At 40.8% G+C, this 24,993-nt stretch overlaps 1 protein-coding gene and 3 pseudogenes across 1 annotated transcript; 2 read left to right on the top strand and 2 right to left on the bottom strand.

Moving 5' to 3' along the window:
* Positions 1-260: 260 nt before the first annotated feature.
* On the top strand, positions 261-23,626 carry LOC146072313 (uncharacterized). Its single transcript, XM_083179613.1, has 2 exons — positions 261-868; positions 23,488-23,626. The coding sequence occupies exons 1-2, from the start codon at positions 673-675 to the stop codon at positions 23,595-23,597; spliced, it is 306 nt and encodes a 101-aa protein (XP_083035739.1). The 5' UTR covers positions 261-672; the 3' UTR covers positions 23,598-23,626.
* LOC146077197 (5S ribosomal RNA) lies at positions 3,188-3,307 on the bottom strand (annotated as a pseudogene).
* Positions 16,554-16,673, bottom strand: LOC146077280 (5S ribosomal RNA; annotated as a pseudogene).
* LOC146077196 (5S ribosomal RNA) lies at positions 21,722-21,841 on the top strand (annotated as a pseudogene).
* Positions 23,627-24,993: the final 1,367 nt, after the last annotated feature.

Genomic DNA, 24,993 nt, shown 5'->3' with positions numbered 1-24,993 from the left:
GCCCCTTTTTCCCCAGCAGAGCTAAGGACACTGGTCGCCGTTATGGAGACCAGGCTGGGCCGTGCAGGGCCCTTCATAACCAATCAGCAGAAGCGGATTGCCTATGCGGTGGCCCGCCGGCGCATATACGCCCGCACGCAGGTGCGGCGGACCATCGCACAGCTGGAGCGGCGGTGGTCAGACTTGAGACGTCGCCAGCCGGATTTGCTCCAGCAAATCAGGGCCAGGATTGCGAGATGTGAGTATTTATACATTAAATGGCCATTTGTACATGATTGCTTACATGACATTATTTAAGCCAATAAGGTAACCAGCCTGATCATGAGTTAAACATGGCATACACTATATGTGTGCTACTTCCTGTTTGACACCCTGTAATGGTCATAAAATATGTTATTGGTGAGGATTAATGCTTGTGATGCTTACAATGGCCCAAATGTCACAGCATACCTGCCATGTTACAGGCTGTGTTTTGTAAAAGCCACTAAGGAGGTGATTGCCTGTACATTTATCTCTACTTATAACCTTTGCATTTATAGCTTGATAAGGCTTAATACAAATGACCCCTAATTGGCACTTTTTTGTTTTTTCACAAACACAGCACGGGAACAAGCAAGACAGGCCTGAGAAGAATCCGAGGCTTCCCAGGGCCAGGAGGAGGCGGAGGAAGTAATGGCCGAGGAGGTTGCCATTGAAGAAGGGGTGGCGGAGGAAGTGGAGGAATTGGAAAGGGAGGAAGTGGAGGAGGATGTGTGGGCAGCGGAGGTGGTGGCATTGGAGGACGAGGTGGCAGAAGAGGCTGAGGTGCCACATGAGGAGGCCACAGAAGAAGAGGAGGCCTGTGAGGTGGTGCAGGCACCAGAAATTGGTATGTATAGATAAAGAATCATTATTCCTTTTGTCATCTTCTATTTGCTATGTAGCACTGGTGATTCAATTGTTTTTTTCAATACTATAAAGTGATAAAACAAACTGGGTAGCAACAGACACACTTAGGGGTTAGATAGGGTGGGCAAACCATCCCTTTCCTCCAGGACACAGATTAATGACACAGGTTGTGGGGATGGCTTTCAGGTCGATTTTAAGTGTCAATGAACCAGTGTAGTTAATCTGTATCCTGGAAGAAAGGGATGACTTGCTCATGTAAGGGTTACATGTCCCTGCTGCAAGCATACTATCTGTAGCCTCATATAGGTGAGTAGAGTTTACTGGTGATTGATCTTTCTAAACTAGATTAAGTATGACATAAATGGAGTATGGAAAGGCGTGGCTTAGAATGGAGTAACAAGTGGTCAGTGCCCCTGGGCCCTTCTCTAGGTATCCACCCCCTGCGGCCTGCATGTATGTTTGGCACCATAATTGTGTGTTGATTTGGTCTTAGTAATGATTTTGTGCATGGTAGTGGGTTAGTGCTGCAGCTTCACCTAACTGGCATTATGACAATGATTTCTGGAGCAGACCATCAGCAGGCAAGCCATGCTTGATTGCACAAATGTACTGTGCATTCCTGAGAGTTGACTAACTCCCATGCCACGCTCCATCATATAACAGACACTGAACTTTGTTTGCTGAATTGGGATTGGTGCAGCGCGTGACATGCTTCTCAGAGCTTAGTCATGGGTGGGTTTGTATTCAGAAGGAGCACTATGACTGTGAGGTGTTCTACAGAGTAAAGGGTAGAGGGGAAAAAACAGGCTTTCCATGTAGTATGTATGCATGTATGTATAGATGTATGTGTCATATATATAGTTATATATGTGTCTATATACATATATATATATATATATATATATATATATATATATATATGCAGGGAAGGAATAAGACCTTGGCGACTAATTGTTGTGAGAAGTAGTAAAAAATATATAAAAATATATATAAAAAAATTTTATTGTAACAATATAAGACAAATATACAAAAGCGACCAGAGGGGGGCGGACTGCTAGGATGACAAGCTTAAAATTTTAGGGATTTAAAGGTACATAAAAAATATATAAAAGAGGTTTTTATATATAAAAAAAGGGAAGGGGGGATGGAATATAAAAAAGTACAAAATACAATGGATAAAAGGTAGAATAGTAATAGCAGCAAATTCAATAAAGAACGCTTATCTTTTTGAGAAGGTAGGAGGTCAGATACCCGACGCGTTTCGTCTATGTGACTTCTTCAAGGGGTAGGGAGCAACTGAACTCAGGCCGGTTTTTATACCTGTATGCCTGTCAGGTACTCAGTGACATCACTTCCTGTGATTCACTGGCTTAATTAATGGTGTAAAAAATCAAAAGGAGATATTAGGGATTGTAGAGGCTATATGAACATATGAGTTTATACATGAGTATGATGTCCAGCTAAACGCTATATGTAGAGGGATAAATACGTTTTCAAAACATAGTAAAAAGCGTATATTAGATGAAGTTGCGGCACTTCCGCCACACTTCCTGTGTCCTTATAGTGCGACTGCGCATGTCCGGCTTGTTAGCAGTGATTGCTGTGCCACGACCTCCTTTCTGTATGCGCATGTGCCAGGAGGTCCCGTTCGGAGATACGAGCGTCTTATCTTCACATCCACAGCTCTAGTGGATGTGTCTGAAGTCGCGAGTGCCGGCGGCCATTTTCTTGTGGATCACATATAGGAGAACATCGTAATTTGACTGGCGGCCATCTTTTCAGGGGTATTTCTCATCGTATGAGGCATATATACAATGACAAGAACAAAAACATAGTAACTAAAAATTTCCTGGGTTATATTTAGCAGCAGAACGAACGGGGATAATTCCCATATTATCACTATGCGCTGATAATAAACGAAGTATGAATAATAATCAGATAGACATATTTGGAGCATTTGCATATGGAAAGGTAATTTTAGATACATTGATTGACGCTATAGAGCACTCTGTGAGAATGAAGTGCTAGTGCTAGTATAGGTATAAAGTGCTAGTGCTAGTATAGGTATAAATATAATAGTGTCAGAATCGTTGGTGACACATTCTAGAGAATTATTAAAAGTGACAGGATTATTAGAATTTAATGGATATACATATAGTGCTAGAAGAGTAATTAAAGTGCTGTGCATTTGATAGATAATTTATTTAGATACATACATAGTACTAAAGTGCTATTTGGGTTAGGAAAAGTGATATAAATACATAGAGCATAGATCCAAGGTTATCCGAGTCACTGATTTTTGCTACAGCACCAGGTTTTCCCAAGGGGTCTCCCATCTTGGTACTAGCCTGGCCCAACACTGCTTAGCTTCCAAGATCGGACGAGATTGGGCGTATCATAGTGTGGTTTGACTGTAGAGTAAAATGACGACACCTGGAGATGTTATTAGTGTTTTTATTATTATTAATGGTGAAATAGAGTGAGGGTTAAAGAAGATTGTTATAGAAAAAATGGTAAGAAAACCTTAGAGGAAAGGTGCAATTTCATAATTGTCATTAAAACCCCGGGGATGCATGGTGTCCAACTCGAAAATCCAATACATCTCACGTTGGGATAGTTTGTTCGCCAAATCTCCTCCTCTTGGTCCCAGTTTGACATGTTCAATCGCTTTAAAAGTCAGTCCTTCTGGGTTGGCATTGTGGTGCGTCTCAAAATGCTTGTAGATGGCATGGTTGTCGATTTTATTCTTTATATTTCGGGTATGTTCTTGGATTCTTAGTTTCAAAAGTCTCTTGGTTTTACCCACATACTTCAGATGGCATGGGCACTCTAGTAGATATATTACGGAAGATGTGTTGCAGTTCGTGAAGTCTTTTATGTGATACTCTTTTGTGTCGTTGTAGTTGGTAAACCTTTTCCTGGTGGGGTGGACAAATTTGCAGATGTTACACTTGCCACATTTGTAGGAGCCAGTACATTTTAATCCGGAGTTGCTTTGCGTGCGTGAAGATGTAATGAGACTAGGTGCTATTATATCTTTCAGGTTTTTGGATTTTCTGAAGATAACCTCAGGGTTAGGTGGAAGTAGTTCTTTCAGGATTGGATCCATAAGAAGTAAATTCCAATGTTTCTTTAAACTCTGTTTAACCCCTTCCCGACATTTGACGTACATTTACGTCATGGTCGGGAAGCACTTCCCGACACATGGCGTAAATGTACGTCATGGATTTAAACTGTCACCGCGTCTATAGACGCGGTGACAGTTTCAACATGTCTGCTGTCCCTGACAGCAGACATGTCCGTGCATGCCCAGGGGGGGCTGCGATGCCGCCCCCCCGTCGGCGATCGCTGTGATTGGCTGTTCAGTGTGAACAGCCAATTACAGCATTTTCCTGTGTCACCGGCGAATAACGTTCGCCGGTGACACGGGATCGGAGGTGATTGGTGCTGTAAAGTACAGCACCAATCACCGCGGGGTGTAAGGGTGACACTGGTGTCACCCCACCTCACCCCGCCCGCCCCCAAAGGCCGTGATTGGCCCGTCGGACCGACGGACCAATCACAGCCATGGAGGGGGGTTTAAACTAACGGTGACTGCACTGCAGACGCCATTCCGGTCTGGAATAGCGTGCAGTGCGGTCACCGTGCCCACCTGCCGCCATATACTGACCAGAACCTTGCTCTATACTTACCTGATCACTGCTTCATCACTGCTTGATCACTGCTTGATCTGTGCTTGTAGTGTGCTGGATGCTTCCTGGATCCTGTTGCTACTTGTGCCTTCCTGTGCTGTGAAATTGTGCTGCTGCAGTGTAATAGCTAGATAGAGAGATAGATAGAGAGAGATAGAGAGATAGAGAGAGATAGAGAGAGATAGAGAGAGAGATAGTGTCAGAGAGTGCTATATTTTGTGCTGCTGCAGTGTGATATAGTTATAGATAGAGAGAGAGAGATAGAGAGATAGAGAGATAGAGAGAGATAGAGAGAGAGAGATAGATAGAGAGGCCTAGTGACAGAGTGCTATATTTTGTGCTGCTGCAGTGTGATAGTTATAGAGAGATAGAGAGAGATAGAGAGAGAGAGATAGAGAGAGATAGTGACAGATTGTGCTATATATTTTTTATATAACTGACTGCTGCCCCCTCCTTTTGTGCTGATCAGTATAAATTAACTGATCAGCAACTTTTTGGGGGCGCAGGTTTTTTTTTATATATAGATATACCTGTCAGTGCTGCTGCTGTAGTGTCATAGAGTGATAGATAGTGATAGATAGTGATAGATAGTGAGAGATAGAGAGAGATAGTGACAGAGAGTGATAGAGAGTGTATATTTTGTGTCTGCTACCCCCCCTTTTTGGGGGTGCAGGTTTTTTAGTGTCCTAGAGTGATAGATAGTGAGAGATAGTGAGAGATAGTGAGAGATAGTGAGAGATAGTGACAGAGAGTGACAGAGAGTGATAGAGAGTGACAGAGAGTGCTAAATTTTGTGTCTGCTGCCCCCGCCTTTTGTGCTGATCACTATATCTGAGGTGATCAGCAACTTTTTTGGGGGTGCAGAGGTTTTTTTTTTTTATATATACCTGTCAGTTGCACTGTCAGTTGCACCAAAGGTTGTGCACCTGCTGCACCTCACTGGTAATCAGTGTCGCATCACTGATCACCTTTTTTTTTTTTTGTGAGTGCTGTGGGGTCTTTTTTTAATTTTTTTTTTACACACACTGTGATTTTGTGGGTGTCCTGTGGCCACTGTGCGCTGATCAGTGACGTACATCACTGATCAGCTTTTTCGGCACAGGGTTGATCTATTTTTTTTTTTTTTTTGATCAAATTCCTGTTGCCTTTGAGCGCTGTTCAGTGACAGACGTTACTGACCAACATCTGTGCTCAATTTTTGGCGCAGGACCTTTTTTTTTTTTTTTTTTTAACCCCTTCAATTTTTTATTTTTAACCCCTTCATTTTTTTTTTTTTTTATTGGTATAAAGTATTTTTTTTTTTTCTGCACTACATACACACTACATACCCCCCGGGTTGAAATAAAGTTTGTACCCCCCCCCCTACACTATACACGTGTTGAAACATTTCACTACCAGTAACACAAAAATAAAAATGGCATCCCAAATGTCCTCCCAAGTGTCCTCCCAAATGTCATCCCAGTCATCCAGAAGAATGTATTCAGCGGAGGAGGCATATGCCCTGCTTGCTTCTGACTCTGACACAGCCAGTGATGCAAGCGGGGAATTTGAAGGATTCGCCTTAAGCTCCTCTTCCTCCTCTGATGATGAGGGACCCCCTCAAAGACGCCCCCGTAGAGCAGCTGAGACCCCCCCCAACAATTGATCTCGTATGGACCCCACCACCAGACAATTTTGAGCCCCAGGTTCCTGAGTTTTTGGCCATGCCAGGAATCCAATTTGATTCCACAGGTCTCAGAGAAATTGACTTTTTCAAATTATTTTTCTCTGATGATTTTGTAAATTTAATGGTGGACCAAACTAATTTATATGCCCAGCAGTTTATTGCTCAAAACCCCACGTCATCATTTGCTAGGTGGACCCCTGTAGATGCAGTAGAGATGATGACGTTTTGGGGTCTGGTGTTTCATATGGGCATAGTAAAAAAGCCAGAAATTAGGCAATATTGGAGTACAGATGTTCTGTACAGTACTCCATTTTACCGTATGGCCATGACCCGGACTCGATTTGAGACAATTCTTAAATTTATACATTACACCGATAATGCACAGTGCCCACCCAGAGATGATCCCACCTTTGACCGGCTGTTCAAAGTCAGGCCGGTCATTGATCATTTCAGTGCCAAATTTGAAGAGGTGTACATCCCTGAAAAATTTATTTGTACCGACGAGTCCCTTATACATTTTAAAGGAAGGGTTAAATTCCGCCAGTACCTTCCCAGTAAGAGGGCAAGGTATGGCATAAAAATGTATAAACTGTGTGAAAGCACCTCAGGGTACACCCACAGGTTTAGGGTTTATGAAGGGAAGGATTCAAGAATTGAACCGCCAGAATGCCCCCCCTCCCTCGTAGGTGTTAGTGGGAAAATTGTCTGGGATTTAGTGCACCCCTTCCTGGATAAAGGTTATCACCTCTATGTGGATAACTTTTACACTAGCATCCCCCTGTTTAAGGCCCTTGGTTCAAGAGGTACAGCAGCTTGCGGTACTGTGCGCAAGAACCAAAGAGGCCTCCCAAAAACGCACATTGCCCAAGTAATGAGAAGGGGTGAAAGCAGGGGAATATGCAACGAAAATATGTTGTTGGTCAAATATAAGGACAAGAGGGATGTCCTTATACTGACAACAATTCACGGAGACAGTACCACCTCCGTCCCTGTACGAGGTACCAGTACCCACACCTCAAAACCTAATTGTATCCTGGATTACAATAGGTACATGGGCGGAGTGGATCTTTCAGATCAGGTACTGAAGCCGTACAGTGCCCTGCGGAAAACAAAAATCTGGTACAAGAAGGTGGCCGTGTATATCATCCAGATGGCACTGTATAACGCTTACGTGCTATTCCGTTCTACCGGCCAGAGGGGGACATTTATGCACTTTCAAGAGGAAGTCATAAAGGGCCTAATATTTGGGAACCAGCAGGCAGAGGGCCCCAGTACTTCTAGTACTGGCCCCCGTATTGTACCAGGGCAGCATTTTCCTGATGAAATCCCCTCCACTGGAAAAAAGGGCAGGACACAAAAAAGGTGCAAAGTTTGCTATAAAAAGGGAATAAGAAAGCAAACTATTTTCCAGTGTGACACTTGCCCCGACAAACCCGGCCTATGTATAAAGGAGTGTTTTAAAATATACCACACATCTATGGAATATTAGGTTCATAATTTCACCGTGCTTCGGGGGTCTTGCTAATGCCACATAGCACCCACCATTCATTCCACCAGAATCTGAGCCGCAAAATCCAAAAATCACTCCTTCCCTTCTGAGTCCTGCCATGCACCCAACTGGTATTTTTTGGTCACATGTGAGGCATTGCCGTACTTGGGAGATATTGGGGCACAGATTTTGGGGTGCTTTTTCTCCTTCATTCCTTGTGAAAATGAAAAATTTTGAGCCAGAACTGCATTTTTGTGTAAAAAAATGTAATTTTTCATGTTCACTGCCCAGTTTTATCAAAATTGGTGAAACCCCTGGGGGTTTGAAATGTACACTATACCCCTAGATGAATTCCCTGAGGGGTGTAGTTTGCAAAATGGGGTCACTTGTGGGGGGGTTCCACTGTATTGGTGCTTTGGGGGTCTTGCTAATGCGACATAGCACCCACCATCATTCCACCAGAATTTGTGCTGCAAAATCCAAATATCACTCCTTCCCTTCTGAGTCCTGCCACTTTTTGGTCACACATGAGGCATTGCCGTACTCGGGAGAAATTGGGGCACAGATTTTGGGGTGCTTTGTCTCCTTCATTCCTTCTGAAAATGAAAAATTTTGAGCCAGAACTGCATTTTTGTGTAAAAAAATGTAATTTTTCATTTTCACTGCCCACTTGTATCAAAATTGGTGAAACCCCTGGGGGTTTGAAATGTACACTATACCCCTAGATGAATTCCCTGAGGGGTGTACTTCGCAAAATGGGGTGACTTGTGGGGGGGTTCCACTGTATTGGTGCAACATAGCACCCACCATTCATTCCACCAAAATCTGTGCTGCAAAATCCAAAAATCACTCCTTCCCTTTTGAGTCCTGCCATGCACCCAACTGGTATTTTTTGGTCACATGTGAGGCATTGCCGTACTCGGGAGAAATTGGGGCACAGATTTTGGGGTGCTTTTTCTCCTTCATACCTTCTGAAAATGAAAAATTTTGAGCCAGAACTGCATTTTTGTGTAAAAAAATGTAATTTTTCATGTTCACTGCCCACTTGTATCAAAATTGGTGAAACCCCTGGGGGTTTGAAATGTACACTATACCCCTAGATGAATTCCCTGAGGGGTGTAGTTTGCAAAATGGGGTCACTTGTGGGGGGGTTCCACTGTATTGGTGCTTGGGGGGTCTTGCTAATGCGACATAGCACCCACCAAAATTCCACCAGAATCTGAGCTGCAAAATCCAAAAATCACTCCTTCCCTTTTGAGTCCTGCCATGCACCCAACTGGTATTTTTTGGTCACATGTGAGGCATTTCCGTACTCGGGAGAAATTGGGGCACAGATTTTGGGGTGCTTTTTCTCCTTCATACCTTCTGAAAATGAAAAATTTTGAGCCAGAACTGCATTTTTGTGTAAAAAAATTTAATTTTTCATGTTCACTGCCCACTTGTATCAAAATTGGTGAAACCCCTGGGGGTTTGAAATGTACACTATACCCCTAGATGAATTCCCTGAGGGGTGTACTTTGCAAAATGGGGTCACTTGTGGGGGGGTTCCACTGTATTGGTGCAACATAGCACCCACCATTCATTCCACCAAAATCTGTGCTGCAAAATCCAAAAATCACTCCTTCCCTTCTGAGTCCTGCCATGCACCCAACTGGTATTTTTTGGTCACATGTGAGGCATTGCCGTACTCGGGAGAAATTGGGGCACAGATTTTGGGGTGCTTTTTCTCCTTCATACCTTCTGAAAATGAAAAATTTTGAGCCAGAACTGCATTTTTGTGTAAAAAAATGTAATTTTTCATGTTCACTGCCCACTTGTATCAAAATTGGTGAAACCCCTGGGGGTTTGAAATGTACACTATACCCCTAGATGAATTCCCTGAGGGGTGTACTTCGCAAAATGGGGTGACTTGTGGGGGGGTTCCACTGTATTGGTGCAACATAGCACCCACCATTCATTCCACCAAAATCTGTGCTGCAAAATCCAAAAATCACTCCTTCCCTTCTGAGTCCTGCCATGCACCCAACTGGTATTTTTTGTTCACATGTGAGGCATTGCCGTACTCGGGAGAAATTGGGGCACAGATTTTGGGGTGCTTTTTCTCCTTCATACCTTCTGAAAATGAAAAATTTTGAGCCAGAACTGCATTTTTGTGTAAAAAAATGTAATTTTTCATGTTCACTGCCCACTTGTATCAAAATTGGTGAAACCCCTGGGGGTTTGAAATGTACACTATACCCCTAGATGAATTCCCTGAGGGGTGTAGTTTGCAAAATGGGGTCACTTGTGGGGGGGTTCCACTGTATTGGTGCTTTGGGGGTCTTGCTAATGCGACATAGCACCCACCAAAATTCCACCAGAATCTGAGCTGCAAAATCCAAAAATCACTCCTTCCCTTCTGAGTCCTGCCATGCACCCAACTGGTATTTTTTGGTCACATGTGAGGCATTGCCGTACTCGGGAGAAATTGGGGCACAGATTTTGGGGTGCTTTTTCTCCTTCATACCTTCTGAAAATGAAAAATTTTGAGCCAGAACTGCATTTTTGTGTAAAAAAATGTAATTTTTCATGTTCACTGCCCACTTGTATCAAAATTGGTGAAACCTCTGGGGGTTTGAAATGTACACTATACCCCTAGATGAATTCCCTGAGGGGTGTAGTTTGCAAAATGGGGTCACTTGTGGGGGGGTTCCACTGTATTGGTGCTTTGGGGGTCTTGCTAATGCGACATAGCACCCACCAAAATTCCACCAGAATCTGAGCTGCAAAATCCAAAAATCACTCCTTCCCTTCTGAGTCCTGCCATGCACCCAACTGGTATTTTTTGGTCACATGTGAGGCATTGCCGTACTCGGGAGAAATTGGGGCACAGATTTTGGGGTGCTTTTTCTCCTTCATACCTTCTGAAAATGAAAAATTTTGAGCCAGAACTGCATTTTTGTGTAAAAAAATGTAATTTTTCATGTTCACTGCCCACTTGTATCAAAATTGGTGAAACCCCTGGGGGTTTGAAATGTACACTATACCCCTAGATGAATTCCCTGAGGGGTGTACTTCGCAAAATGGGGTGACTTGTGGGGGGGTTCCACTGTATTGGTGCAACATAGCACCCACCATTCATTCCACCAAAATCTGTGCTGCAAAATCCAAAAATCACTCCTTCCCTTCTGAGTCCTGCCATGCACCCAACTGGTATTTTTTGTTCACATGTGAGGCATTGCCGTACTCGGGAGAAATTGGGGCACAGATTTTGGGGTGCTTTTTCTCCTTCATACCTTCTGAAACTGAAAAATTTTGAGCCAGAACTGCATTTTTGTGTAAAAAAATGTAATTTTTCATGTTCACTGCCCACTTGTATCAAAATTGGTGAAACCCCTGGGGGTTTGAAATGTACACTATACCCCTAGATGAATTCCCTGAGGGGTGTAGTTTGCAAAATGGGGTCACTTGTGGGGGGGTTCCACTGTATTGGTGCTTGGGGGGTCTTGCTAATGCGACATAGCACCCACCAAAATTCCACCAGAATCTGAGCTGCAAAATCCAAAAATCACTCCTTCCCTTCTGAGTCCTGCCATGCACCCAACTGGTATTTTTTGGTCACATGTGAGGCATTGCGGTACTCGGGAGAAATTGGGGCACAGATTTTGGGGTGCTTTGTCTCCTTCATTCCTTGTGAAAATGAAAAATTTTGAGCCAGAACTGCATTTTTGTGTAAAAAATGTAATTTTTCATTTTCACTGCCCAGTTGTACCACAATTGGTGAAACCCCTGGGGGTTTGAAATGTACACTATACCCCTAGATGAATTCCCTGAGGGGTGTAGTTTGCAAAATGGGGTAACTTGTGGGGGGGTTCCTAAATTTTAGCATCTTATGGTGCCTAGAAACCTACATGGTGCCTAAAAAATAATCTCATAAAAAGGAGGCTCCAAAATCAAGTAGGTGCTCCTTCTATTATGAAGCCTGTGGTTTGGTCAACGTGCACACTAGGGCCACATATAGGATATTTTTGAAAACAAAAGAATTGGGGGAATCAATTTTTAGTCACATTTCTCTAGTAAAATGTACTGTGTTCCTTAGAAAAATGTATTAAAATTGCACATCTGCAAAAAAAATGAAATTTTGAAATTTCACCTACACTTTGTTTTAATTCCTGTGAAACACCTAAAGGGTTAACAAACTTCCAAAATGCTGTTTTGAATACTGTGAGGGGTGCAGTTTTTGAAATGGCATCATTTATGGGGGTGTCTCACATACAAGTCCCTCAAAGTCACATCAGAACTGAACTGGTCCCTAAAAAAACCAGTGTTTGAAATTTTCTTGAAAATTTGAGAATTTGCTATTCATATTGTAAGCCTCCTAGTGTCCCAAAAAATTAAAAGGAAGTTGAAATAATGATGGAAACATAAAGTAGACATATGGTCTATGTTAGTTATTAACTATTTTGAGTGGTATGATTATTTGTCTCACAAGCAGAAAATTTAACATTTTGCAAATCGCTAAATTTTCCATTTTTTCACGACATTTTGGTATTTTTCACAAAAAAACACAGACTGTATCGACCCAAATTTACCACTAATTTGAAGTACAATGTGTCACGAAAAAACAATCTCAAAATCACTGGGATAAGTAAAAGCAAAAAAAAGTTATCCCCACTTAAGTGAGACATGTCAGATTTGAAAAAAATGGCTCTGTCAGGAACGCAAAAACTAGCTCTGTCAGGAAGGGGTTAATTACCTGTTCGTGTTGGTTGTATGTGGTAATGAAGGCGATTGTGTCCTTCCTTTCCTCTTTGGTCTTATATTCAAGGAGATCGTCTCTATTAACCTGGTTTACTTTCGTGATTGCATTCTGTAGGAGTTGGTCTGGGTATTCTTTTTCTTTAAATCTTTGTTTATACATCTCCAGCTGGGCCTCGCATTCATCATTTCTATTGCAGTTTCTCTTTATACGGTTAAACTGGGAGTATGGGATATTTTCTTTCCATTTTCGCAGGTGGTTACTTCTAAAATGTAGGTAGCTGTTGGTATCAACCTGTTTAATGAAATTTTTGGTATTTACTTCGGCGCCTTCGCCCATTAAAACCAAGTCTAGAAATTCAATCTTTGTTTTGTTGATACTGGAAGTAAATTTTAGGTTCATTTGGTTGTCTCCAATGTACTCTAAAAACTTAAAAAACAGCTCCTCGTCACCTTCCCAAACTATTAAAATGTCATCGATGTATCTCTTGTAAAATCTGATATTTTCCTTAAAAGCATGGTCTGTATATATGAAACGTTTTTCCCAGCTCCCCATAAAAAGATTTGCAAAACTGGGTGCAAAGATAGTGCCCATTGCTGTGCCACATTTTTGAAGATAAAACTGGTCAAGAAATTTAAAATAGTTGTGGCTTAGAATAAATTTCATAAGGTCGCATATAAAATTCTTGTGTTGTGGATTAAGTTCATCATCTTCCTCCAGAAACTCCTTACAGGCTTCGATTCCCAGTTGGTGTTCGATACAAGTGTACAGTGACTGTACATCTATTGTGGCCCAAAGGAATGAATCTTTCCATGTAAAATTTTTTAAAAGATTTAAAACTGTGGTGGTGTCCTTTAGATAGGCGGGTAGGTTTGTCACATGCTTCCGTAAAAAGATATCCACATACTCCGACAGGTTAGAAGTCAAGGAGTCAATCCCTGCCACTATGGGTCGTCCTGGTGGGTTTTCTAGGGATTTATGAATCTTGGGTAAGAAATAAAAGATTGGGGTAATGGGATTTGACCTCATGAGGTATTGGTACTCGTCTTTTGTTATGGTTTTTTCCCTTAGTCCTTGAAGAAGTAGAAGTCTCAGTTCTTCTATAAAAGCTTCCTTCGGATCATGGTTGAGTGCTGTGTATGATGCTTCATCATTCAATAGTCTGTTCGCCTCACATACATAAGCCTCACGGTCTAGAATTACCAGGCCCCCCCCCCTTTGTCGGCTTGTTTTATAATAATTTCTTGGTTTTCCTTCAGATGTTTAAGGGCTTCTCTTTCCGCATTCGATAAGTTTTTGTGTATGATTGGTTCAAAATCTCTGTCACATAAGTCCTTTTTTACTAAGTCATAGAAAATCCCAATATTGTTGCCTTTAGACTCAATGGGATAATATTTTGATGTTGGTTTCAAACCAGAGTTAGACCTGTTTTCATAATTTTGTAGGGTTGCGTTCTCTTTTTTTGCAAAATGTCTTTTGAGGGTTAGTTTCCTTATAAACTTGTTTAAATCAATGTACGTTTCGAATTTGTTCATACCTCCTGTTGGGGCGAATGATAGACCTCTGTTTAGAAGGGTGGTTTCTGCTTCCGTTAGTTCATGTTTAGAGAGGTTGAAGATACCTTTGGGTTGTGTTTTTATTGGAGCGTTCTTTTTTTGTTCTCTCTCCCTCCTGCCGCCCCTTTTTCCTCTTCTTCTGTGAATCGTCTCTTCAGAGGTGACGCTATCCTTATGTCTTCCTTCACGTTCATTCTTATATTTTCTCGAATTCTTGTTCCTGTGTCCGTGGATAAAAAACCGTCATCTCCTGTGGAATTCAGCCTTTGTAACGGTGTATAGCGGTTAGATGTTCTCCAATGTGGTGTTTTAGGGGAGTCGTTATTTCTGCTGTCGAGGTTACGATTCCAAGTTCTTGTTGTTGGGTTATGTTGTTTTTGGTAATTCCTTTGCTGGTAGCGTACATTCGTGGAACGGCTCCAATTCTTGACTTTGCCTTGTTCATATTCAAGTTTGTCCCTTTGGAATTTTTTCTCCTTATTTTTGATTACCTCCTCCTCCATTCTTTTTATTTTCTTATTTAGTACTATTTCATTCACTTTAAAATCCTCTTTATCTTTAAACACCTCTAGGGCTGCCTCTTTACTTTTGATTTCTTCTTCAAGTAGTGCGAGTGACTTTTTCTTTTCATTAACTATCAGTCTCATGAGATTTATGGAGCAGTTATGTAAAATTGCGTCCCATTTCTCAATGAACTCTGTATCCATATTGCCCAAAGTGGGTTGTTTGGTCATTCTAAGACCTCTTGGCACTCTGTCCACTGTAATATATTGCTCAAGTCCTTTGATGTCCCACCAGGTTTTCATTTCTTTGGCCAAAAGTCTTTCGAATGTCCAAAACTTGTCATCCAAATCTCCTTGGTTGGTGGGTTCAGTTGGTACTATTTTTTCACTAAAGATTTTTTGGCACCAGTCATTACGTTTATTGGTGCGATCATTGCCTCTAAGCATGATATCTATGCCGGGCCAAAAAGCACCAGGCAGCCGCTCAAAATATACCTAGAAAATGTTTGTTAACCTTGGATGAGTGGCGCCACTTTATGCTTAAATAAATATATACAAAAAACAACAATATTCCCTTATTTATATAGGGTGTCAGCCCGTCTTAAAGTGACAAAGTACCGGTATAATACTTATAGAAAAATGTGCAGGGAAGGAATAAGACCTTGGCGACTAATTGTTGTGAGAAGTAGTAAAAAATATATAAAAATATATATAAAAAATTTTTATTGTAACAATATAAGACAAATATACAAAAGCGACCAGAGGGGGGCGGACTGCTAGGATGACAAGCTTAAAATTTTAGGGAGTCAAAGGTACATAAAAAATATATAAAAGAGGTTTTTATATATAAAAAAAGGGAAGGGGGGATGGAATATAAAAAAGTACAAAATACAATGGATAAAAGGTAGAATAGTAATAGCAGCAAATTCAATAAAGAACGCTTATCTTTTTGAGAAGGTAGGAGGTCAGATACCCAACGCGTTTCGTCTATGTGACTTCTTCAAGGGGTAGGGAGCAACTGAACTCAGGCCGGTTTTTATACCTGTATGCCTGTCAGGTACTCAGTGACATCACTTCCTGTGATTCACTGGCTTAATTAATGGTGTAAAAAATCAAAAGGAGATATTAGGGATTGTAGAGGCTATATGAACATATGAGTTTATACATGAGTATGATGTCCAGCTAAACGCTATATGTAGAGGGATAAATACGTTTTCAAAACATAGTAAAAAGCGTATATTAGATGAAGTTGCGGCACTTCCGCCACACTTCCTGTGTCCTTATAGTACGACTGCGCATGTCCGGCTTGTTAGCAGTGATTGCTGTGCCACGACCTCCTTTCTGTATGCGCATGTGCCAGGAGGTCCCGTTCGGAGATACGAGCATCTTATCTTCACATCCACAGCTCTAGTGGATGTGTCTGAAGTCGCGAGTGCCGGCGGCCATTTTCTTGTGGATCACATATAGGAGAACATCGTAATTTGACTGGCGGCCATCTTTTCAGGGGTATTTCTCATCGTATGAGGCATATATACAATGACAAGAACAAAAACATAGTAACTAAAAATTTCCTGGGTTATATTTAGCAGCAGAACGAACGGGGATAATTCCCATATTATCACTATGCGCTGATAATAAACGAAGTATGAATAATAATCAGATAGACATATTTGGAGCATTTGCATATGGAAAGGTAATTTTAGATACATTGATTGACGCTATAGAGCACTCTGTGAGAATGAAGTGCTAGTGCTAGTATAGGTATAAAGTGCTAGTGCTAGTATAGGTATAAATATAATAGTGTCAGAATCGTTGGTGACACATTCTAGAGAATTATTAAAAGTGACAGGATTATTAGAATTTAATGGATATACATATAGTGCTAGAAGAGTAATTAAAGTGCTGTGCATTTGATAGATAATTTATTTAGATACATACATAGTACTAAAGTGCTATTTGGGTTAGGAAAAGTGATATAAATACATAGAGCATAGATCCAAGGTTATCCGAGTCACTGATTTTTGCTACAGCACCAGGTTTTCCCAAGGGGTCTCCCATCTTGGTACTAGCCTGGCCCAACACTGCTTAGCTTCCAAGATCGGACAAAATTGGGCGTATCATAGTGTGGTTTGACTGTAGAGTAAAATGACGACACCTGGAGATGTTATTAGTGTTTTTATTATTATTAATGGTGAAATAGAGTGAGGGTTAAAGAAGATTGTTATAGAAAAAATGGTAAGAAAACCTTAGAGGAAAGGTGCAATTTCATAATTGTCATTAAAACCCCGGGGATGCATGGTGTCCACCCCATGGTGTTGGGCCAGGCTAGTACCAAGATGGGAGACCCCTTGGGAAAACCTGGTGCTGTAGCAAAAATCAGTGACTCGGATAACCTTGGATCTATGCTCTATGTATTTATATCACTTTTCCTAACCCAAATAGCACTTTAGTACTATGTATGTATCTAAATAAATTATCTATCAAATGCACAGCACTTTAATTACTCTTCTAGCACTATATGTATATCCATTAAATTCTAATAATCCTGTCACTTTTAATAATTCTCTAGAATGTGTCACCAACGATTCTGACACTATTATATTTATACCTATACTAGCACTAGCACTTTATACCTATACTAGCACTAGCACTTCATTCTCACAGAGTGCTCTATAGCGTCAATCAATGTATCTAAAATTACCTTTCCATATGCAAATGCTCCAAATATGTCTATCTGATTATTATTCATACTTCGTTTATTATCAGCGCATAGTGATAATATGGGAATTATCCCCGTTCGTTTTGCTGCTAAATATAACCCAGGAAATTTTTAGTTACTACGTTTTTGTTCTTGTCATTGTATATATGCCTCATACGATAAGAAATACCCCTGAAAAGATGGCCGCCAGTCAAATTACGATGTTCTCCTATATGTGATCCACAAGAAAATGGCCGCCGGCACTCGCGACTTCAGACACATCCACTAGAGCTGTGGATGTGAAGATAAGACGCTCGTATCTCCGAACGGGACCTCCTGGCACATGCGCATACAGAAAGGAGGTCGTGGCACAGCAATCACTGCTAACAAGCCAGACATGCGCAGTCGCACTATAAGGACACAGGAAGTGTGGCGGAAGTGCCGCAACTTCATCTAATATACGCTTTTTACTATGTTTTGAAAACGTATTTATCCCTCTACATATAGCGTTTAGCTGGACATCATACTCATGTATAAACTCATATGTTCATATAGCCTCTACAATCCCTAATATCTCCTTTTGATTTTTTACACCATTAATTAAGCCAGTGAATCACAGGAAGTGATGTCACTGAGTACCTGACAGGCATACAGGTATAAAAACCGGCCTGAGTTCAGTTGCTCCCTACACCTTGAAGAAGTCACATAGACGAAACGCGTTGGGTATCTGACCTCCTACCTTCTCAAAAAGATAAGCGTTCTTTATTGAATTTGCTGCTATTACTATTCTACCTTTTATCCATTGTATTTTGTACTTTTTTATATTCCATCCCCCCTTCCCTTTTTTTATATATAAAAACCTCTTTTATATATTTTTTATGTACCTTTGACTCCCTAAAATTTTAAGCTTGTCATCCTAGCAGTCCGCCCCCCTCTGGTCGCTTTTGTATATTTGTCTTATATTGTTACAATAAAAAATTTTTATATATATTTTTATATATTTTTTACTACTTCTCACAACAATTAGTCGCCAAGGTCTTATTCCTTCCCTGCACATTTTTCTATAAGTATTATACCGGTACTTTGTCACTTTAAGACGGGCTGACACCCTATATAAATAAGGGAATATTGTTGTTTTTTGTATATATTTATTTAAGCATAAAGTGGCGCCACTCATTCAAGGTTAACAAACATTTTCTAGGTATATTTTGAGCGGCTGCCTGGTGCTTTTTGGCCCGGCATAGATATCATGCTTAGAGGCAATGATCGCACCAATAAACGTAATGACTGGTGCCAAAAAATCTTTAGTGAAAAAATAGTACCAACTGAACCCACCAACCAAGGAGATTTGGATGACAAGTTTTGGACATTCGAAAGACTTTTGGCCAAAGAAATGAAAACCTGGTGGGACATCAAAGGACTTGAGCAATATATTACAGTGGACAGAGTGCCAAGAGGTCTTAGAATGACCAAACAACCCACTTTGGGCAATATGGATACAGAGTTCATTGAGAAATGGGACGCAATTTTACATAACTGCTCCATAAATCTCATGAGACTGATAGTTAATGAAAAGAAAAAGTCACTCGCACTACTTGAAGAAGAAATCAAAAGTAAAGAGGCAGCCCTAGAGGCGTTTAAAGATAAAGAGGATTTCAAAGTGAATGAAATAGTACTAAATAAGAAAATAGAAAGAATGGAGGAGGAGGTAATCAAAAATAAGGAGAAAAAATTCCAAAGGGACAAACTTGACTATGAACAAGGCAAAGTCAAGAATTGGAGCCGTTCCACGAATGTACGCTACCAGCAAAGGAATTACCAAAAACAACATAACCCAACAACAAGAACTTGGAATCGTAACCTCGACAGCAGAAATAACGACTCCCCTAAAACACCACATTGGAGAACATCTAACCGCTATACACCGTTACAAAGGCTGAATTCCACAGGAGATGACGGTTTTTTATCCACGGACACAGGAACAAGAATTCGAGAAAATATAAGAATGAACGTGAAGGAAGACATAAGGATAGCGTCACCTCTGAAGAGACGATTCACAGAAGAAGAGGAAAAAGGGGCGGCAGGAGGGAGAGAGAACAAAAAAAGAACGCTCCAATAAAAACACAACCCAAAGGTATCTTCAACCTCTCTAAACATGAACTAACGGAAGCAGAAACCACCCTTCTAAACAGAGGTCTATCATTCGCCCCAACAGGAGGTATGAACAAATTCGAAACGTACATTGATTTAAACAAGTTTATAAGGAAACTAACCCTCAAAAGACATTTTGCAAAAAAAGAGAACGCAACCCTACAAAATTATGAAAACAGGTCTAACTCTGGTTTGAAACCAACATCAAAATATTATCCCATTGAGTCTAAAGGCAACAATATTGGGATTTTCTATGACTTAGTAAAAAAGGACTTATGTGACAGAGATTTTGAACCAATCATACACAAAAACTTATCGAATGCGGAAAGAGAAGCCCTTAAACATCTGAAGGAAAACCAAGAAATTATTATAAAACAAGCCGACAAAGGGGGGGGGGGCCTGGTAATTCTAGACCGTGAGGCTTATGTATGTGAGGCGAACAGACTATTGAATGATGAAGCATCATACACAGCACTCAACCATGATCCGAAGGAAGCTTTTATAGAAGAACTGAGACTTCTACTTCTTCAAGGACTAAGGGAAAAAACCATAACAAAAGACGAGTACCAATACCTCATGAGGTCAAATCCCATTACCCCAATCTTTTATTTCTTACCCAAGATTCATAAATCCCTAGAAAACCCACCAGGACGACCCATAGTGGCAGGGATTGACTCCTTGACTTCTAACCTGTCGGAGTATGTGGATATCTTTTTACGGAAGCATGTGACAAACCTACCCGCCTATCTAAAGGACACCACCACAGTTTTAAATCTTTTAAAAAATTTTACATGGAAAGATTCATTCCTTTGGGCCACAATAGATGTACAGTCACTGTACACTTGTATCGAACACCAACTGGGAATCGAAGCCTGTAAGGAGTTTCTGGAGGAAGATGATGAACTTAATCCACAACACAAGAATTTTATATGCGACCTTATGAAATTTATTCTAAGCCACAACTATTTTAAATTTCTTGACCAGTTTTATCTTCAAAAATGTGGCACAGCAATGGGCACTATCTTTGCACCCAGTTTTGCAAATCTTTTTATGGGGAGCTGGGAAAAACGTTTCATATATACAGACCATGCTTTTAAGGAAAATATCAGATTTTACAAGAGATACATCGATGACATTTTAATAGTTTGGGAAGGTGACGAGGAGCTGTTTTTTAAGTTTTTAGAGTACATTGGAGACAACCAAATGAACCTAAAATTTACTTCCAGTATCAACAAAACAAAGATTGAATTTCTAAACTTGGTTTTAATGGGCGAAGGCGCCGAAGTAAATACCAAAAATTTCATTAAACAGGTTGATACCAACAGCTACCTACATTTTAGAAGTAACCACCTGCGAAAATGGAAAGAAAATATCCCATACTCCCAGTTTAACCGTATAAAGAGAAACTGCAATAGAAATGATGAATGCGAGGCCCAGCTGGAGATGTATAAACAAAGATTTAAAGAAAAAGAATACCCAGACCAACTCCTACAGAATGCAATCACGAAAGTAAACCAGGTTAATAGAGACGATCTCCTTGAATATAAGACCAAAGAGGAAAGGAAGGACACAATCGCCTTCATTACCACATACAACCAACACGAACAGGTAATTAAACAGAGTTTAAAGAAACATTGGAATTTACTTCTTATGGATCCAATCCTGAAAGAACTACTTCCACCTAACCCTGAGGTTATCTTCAGAAAATCCAAAAACCTGAAAGATATAATAGCACCTAGTCTCATTACATCTTCACGCACGCAAAGCAACTCCGGATTAAAATGTACTGGCTCCTACAAATGTGGCAAGTGTAACATCTGCAAATTTGTCCACCCCACCAGGAAAAGGTTTACCAACTACAACGACACAAAAGAGTATCACATAAAAGACTTCACGAACTGCAACACATCTTCCGTAATATATCTACTAGAGTGCCCATGCCATCTGAAGTATGTGGGTAAAACCAAGAGACTTTTGAAACTAAGAATCCAAGAACATACCCGAAATATAAAGAATAAAATCGACAACCATGCCATCTACAAGCATTTTGAGACGCACCACAATGCCAACCCAGAAGGACTGACTTTTAAAGCGATTGAACATGTCAAACTGGGACCAAGAGGAGGAGATTTGGCGAACAAACTATCCCAACGTGAGATGTATTGGATTTTCGAGTTGGACACCATGCATCCCCGGGGTTTTAATGACAATTATGAAATTGCACCTTTCCTCTAAGGTTTTCTTACCATTTTTTCTATAACAATCTTCTTTAACCCTCACTCTATTTCACCATTAATAATAATAAAAACACTAATAACATCTCCAGGTGTCGTCATTTTACTCTACAGTCAAACCACACTATGATACGCCCAATCTCGTCCGATCTTGGAAGCTAAGCAGTGTTGGGCCAGGCTAGTACCAAGATGGGAGACCCCTTGGGAAAACCTGGTGCTGTAGCAAAAATCAGTGACTCGGATAACCTTGGATCTATGCTCTATGTATTTATATCACTTTTCCTAACCCAAATAGCACTTTAGTACTATGTATGTATCTAAATAAATTATCTATCAAATGCACAGCACTTTAATTACTCTTCTAGCACTATATGTATATCCATTAAATTCTAATAATCCTGTCACTTTTAATAATTCTCTAGAATGTGTCACCAACGATTCTGACACTATTATATTTATACCTATACTAGCACTAGCACTTTATACCTATACTAGCACTAGCACTTCATTCTCACAGAGTGCTCTATAGCGTCAATCAATGTATCTAAAATTACCTTTCCATATGCAAATGCTCCAAATATGTCTATCTGATTATTATTCATACTTCGTTTATTATCAGCGCATAGTGATAATATGGGAATTATCCCCGTTCGTTCTGCTGCTAAATATAACCCAGGAAATTTTTAGTTACTATGTTTTTGTTCTTGTCATTGTATATATGCCTCATACGATGAGAAATACCCCTGAAAAGATGGCCGCCAGTCAAATTACGATGTTCTCCTATATGTGATCCACAAGAAAATGGCCGCCGGCACTCGCGACTTCAGACACATCCACTAGAGCTGTGGATGTGAAGATAAGACGCTCGTATCTCCGAACGGGACCTCCTGGCACATGCGCATACAGAAAGGAGGTCGTGGCACAGCAATCACTGCTAACAAGCCGGACATGCGCAGTCGCACTATAAGGACACAGGAAGTGTGGCGGAAGTGCCGCAACTTCATCTAATATACGCTTTTTACTATGTTTTGAAAACGTATTTATCCCTCTACATATAGCGTTTAGCTGGACATCATACTCATGTATAAACTCATATGTTCATATAGCCTCTACAATCCCTAATATCTCCTTTTGATTTTTTACACCATTAATTAAGCCAGTGAATCACAGGAAGTGATGTCACTGAGTACCTGACAGGCATACAGGTATAAAAACCGTCCTGAGTTCAGTTGCTCCCTACCCCTTGAAGAAGTCACATAGACGAAACGCGTTGGGTATCTGACCTCCTACCTTCTCAAAAAGATAAGCGTTCTTTATTGAATTTGCTGCTATTACTATTCTACCTTTTATCCATTGTATTTTGTACTTTTTTATATTCCATCCCCCCTTCCCTTTTTTTATATATAAAAACCTCTTTTATATATTTTTTATGTACCTTTGACTCCCTAAAATTTTAAGCTTGTCATCCTAGCAGTCCGCCTACCTCTGGTCGCTTTTGTATATTTGTCTTATATTGTTACAATAAAAAAATTTTATATATATTTTTATATATTTTTTACTACTTCTCACAACAATTAGTCGCCAAGGTCTTATTCCTTCCCTGCACATTTTTCTATAAGTATTATACCGGTACTTTGTCACTTTAAGACGGGCTGACACCCTATATAAATAAGGGAATATTGTTGTTTTTTGTATATATTTATTTAAGCATAAAGTGGCGCCACTCATCCAAGGTTAACACATATATATATATATATATATATATATATATACACACACCTGTCACGGTGCATGTTTCAAATTTAGGTATGACTATGTTAAATGTATGCATGAATATCATTAGTAATTTTACCATTTTTAATTTGTCCACAGATGAGCCAGCCCAAGCACAAGAGGGTCTCCGTGGGGCCCTCTTACGTATAAGAGGCCACATGCGCCAGGTCCTGGCGGAATTTGACCGTCTCCTCGATGGCGATATTTAATTGTTATTTTTTGGGGGGGTTTAAACCCAGTTTTGTACAGGCAATAAATTGTTTATTACAGTTCGAAGTTGTCTGTGTGTTTTTTTAATATGTAAAAGTATATGTGTAACTTGTTTATAATCTTTTCAATAAGCAAAATGTAAATACTGTATATAGATGTATGTTAGGTTCACATGCTGTAAGGGTTAATGTGTGTAATGAATGTAGTAGTAATGTGTTTCAGTATACAGATGGGTCTTGTCCCATCCTTGCTGGCGGGTCGCCATGGCGTCTGCGCTGGCGACCCGCCAGCAGCCACGCCAGCGAGGAGACTGAGACGCGCGTGCGTCTCACGCGCACGCGCGTCTCAGTCTCCGTCGCTAGCGCGACGGAAACCCTGTCCGTCTCCGCCTCAGGGAGACGGACAGGGTTAGGGGGGGGTTAGGGGGGGTGCGGGCAGTCGGCGGGGACCCGGGGAAACGTATGGAAGCGCCGTCGGAAGGGGACGCGCGCGCCTCTCGTGCGCGCGCGTCCCCTTCTCACGATCGCCATGGAGCTGGCGGGGGATGGCGGCTGGCGACGCCAGCGCCATCCCCTGCCAAGATGGGAAAAGACCCATCTGTATATTAGAATTTCATTGATTCAAATAGATAACAATCCCTTTTTAATGAGGTTGCCTAATTGCCTAAGTGGGTCATGTGATCGCTGTGTGTGCTCTGAAAAATAGTGTTGTATTTAGCGTAAATACTCCGCATCGGTGCGTACGGCCAGCTTCCCGTCCGTTCTAACGCGGTAAGACCGTGCTTACGCTGTAAGACCGTGCAGAATCTGTTCGTGTCCACCGCACACGCAAGGTTTGTATGTCGTCCGTACACACGCCCTGTTCTTAAAGAGTGAGTCCGTCCGAATGCGGAGGACCGGTGGGCGTTTCTACGGACGATGTCCGCACGACACCGCACAGCGTGGCGTGCGGACCGCTCCGTAGGAAATCGGGAAAGTACACACCGATCAGAATAATGCCCTCTGATAGAATAGGAGGATGTATAACAAAAATATATATTTATAATCACATTTTATTGAACTTCGCAGTTCACTTTTATATGTTGCTTTTATTTTGAGAAGGTATACATATAGAACTCTCGTTATGCCATGCCTGGGTACGATTTACCGCACTGGCATAACTTATTTTAAATAGTACCAATGTACTTTTAATGACTATAATTATATTATGTATTTTATTTTTTTTATTGTGTTTTATTGGTTCTGATGCAACAATTCCGCATACACATTTCATTAATTAATAAAATATATAACTCTGATCTCCCGGCACCATTAATGTACAGTAATGTGGGTATCCTGCTCCGGTACCTTCTTGTAGCTGTTAGCCAAACATATATATATATTGAAGAAGTGGACT

The sequence above is a fragment of the Crinia signifera genome, chromosome 4 (genome assembly GCF_055691185.1).
Source record: "Crinia signifera chromosome 4, ASM5569118v1, whole genome shotgun sequence".
NCBI lineage: Eukaryota > Metazoa > Chordata > Amphibia > Anura > Myobatrachidae > Crinia > Crinia signifera.
Note: the sequence above shows the minus strand (reverse complement) of the source record. Positions and strands in the feature narration are given on the sequence as shown.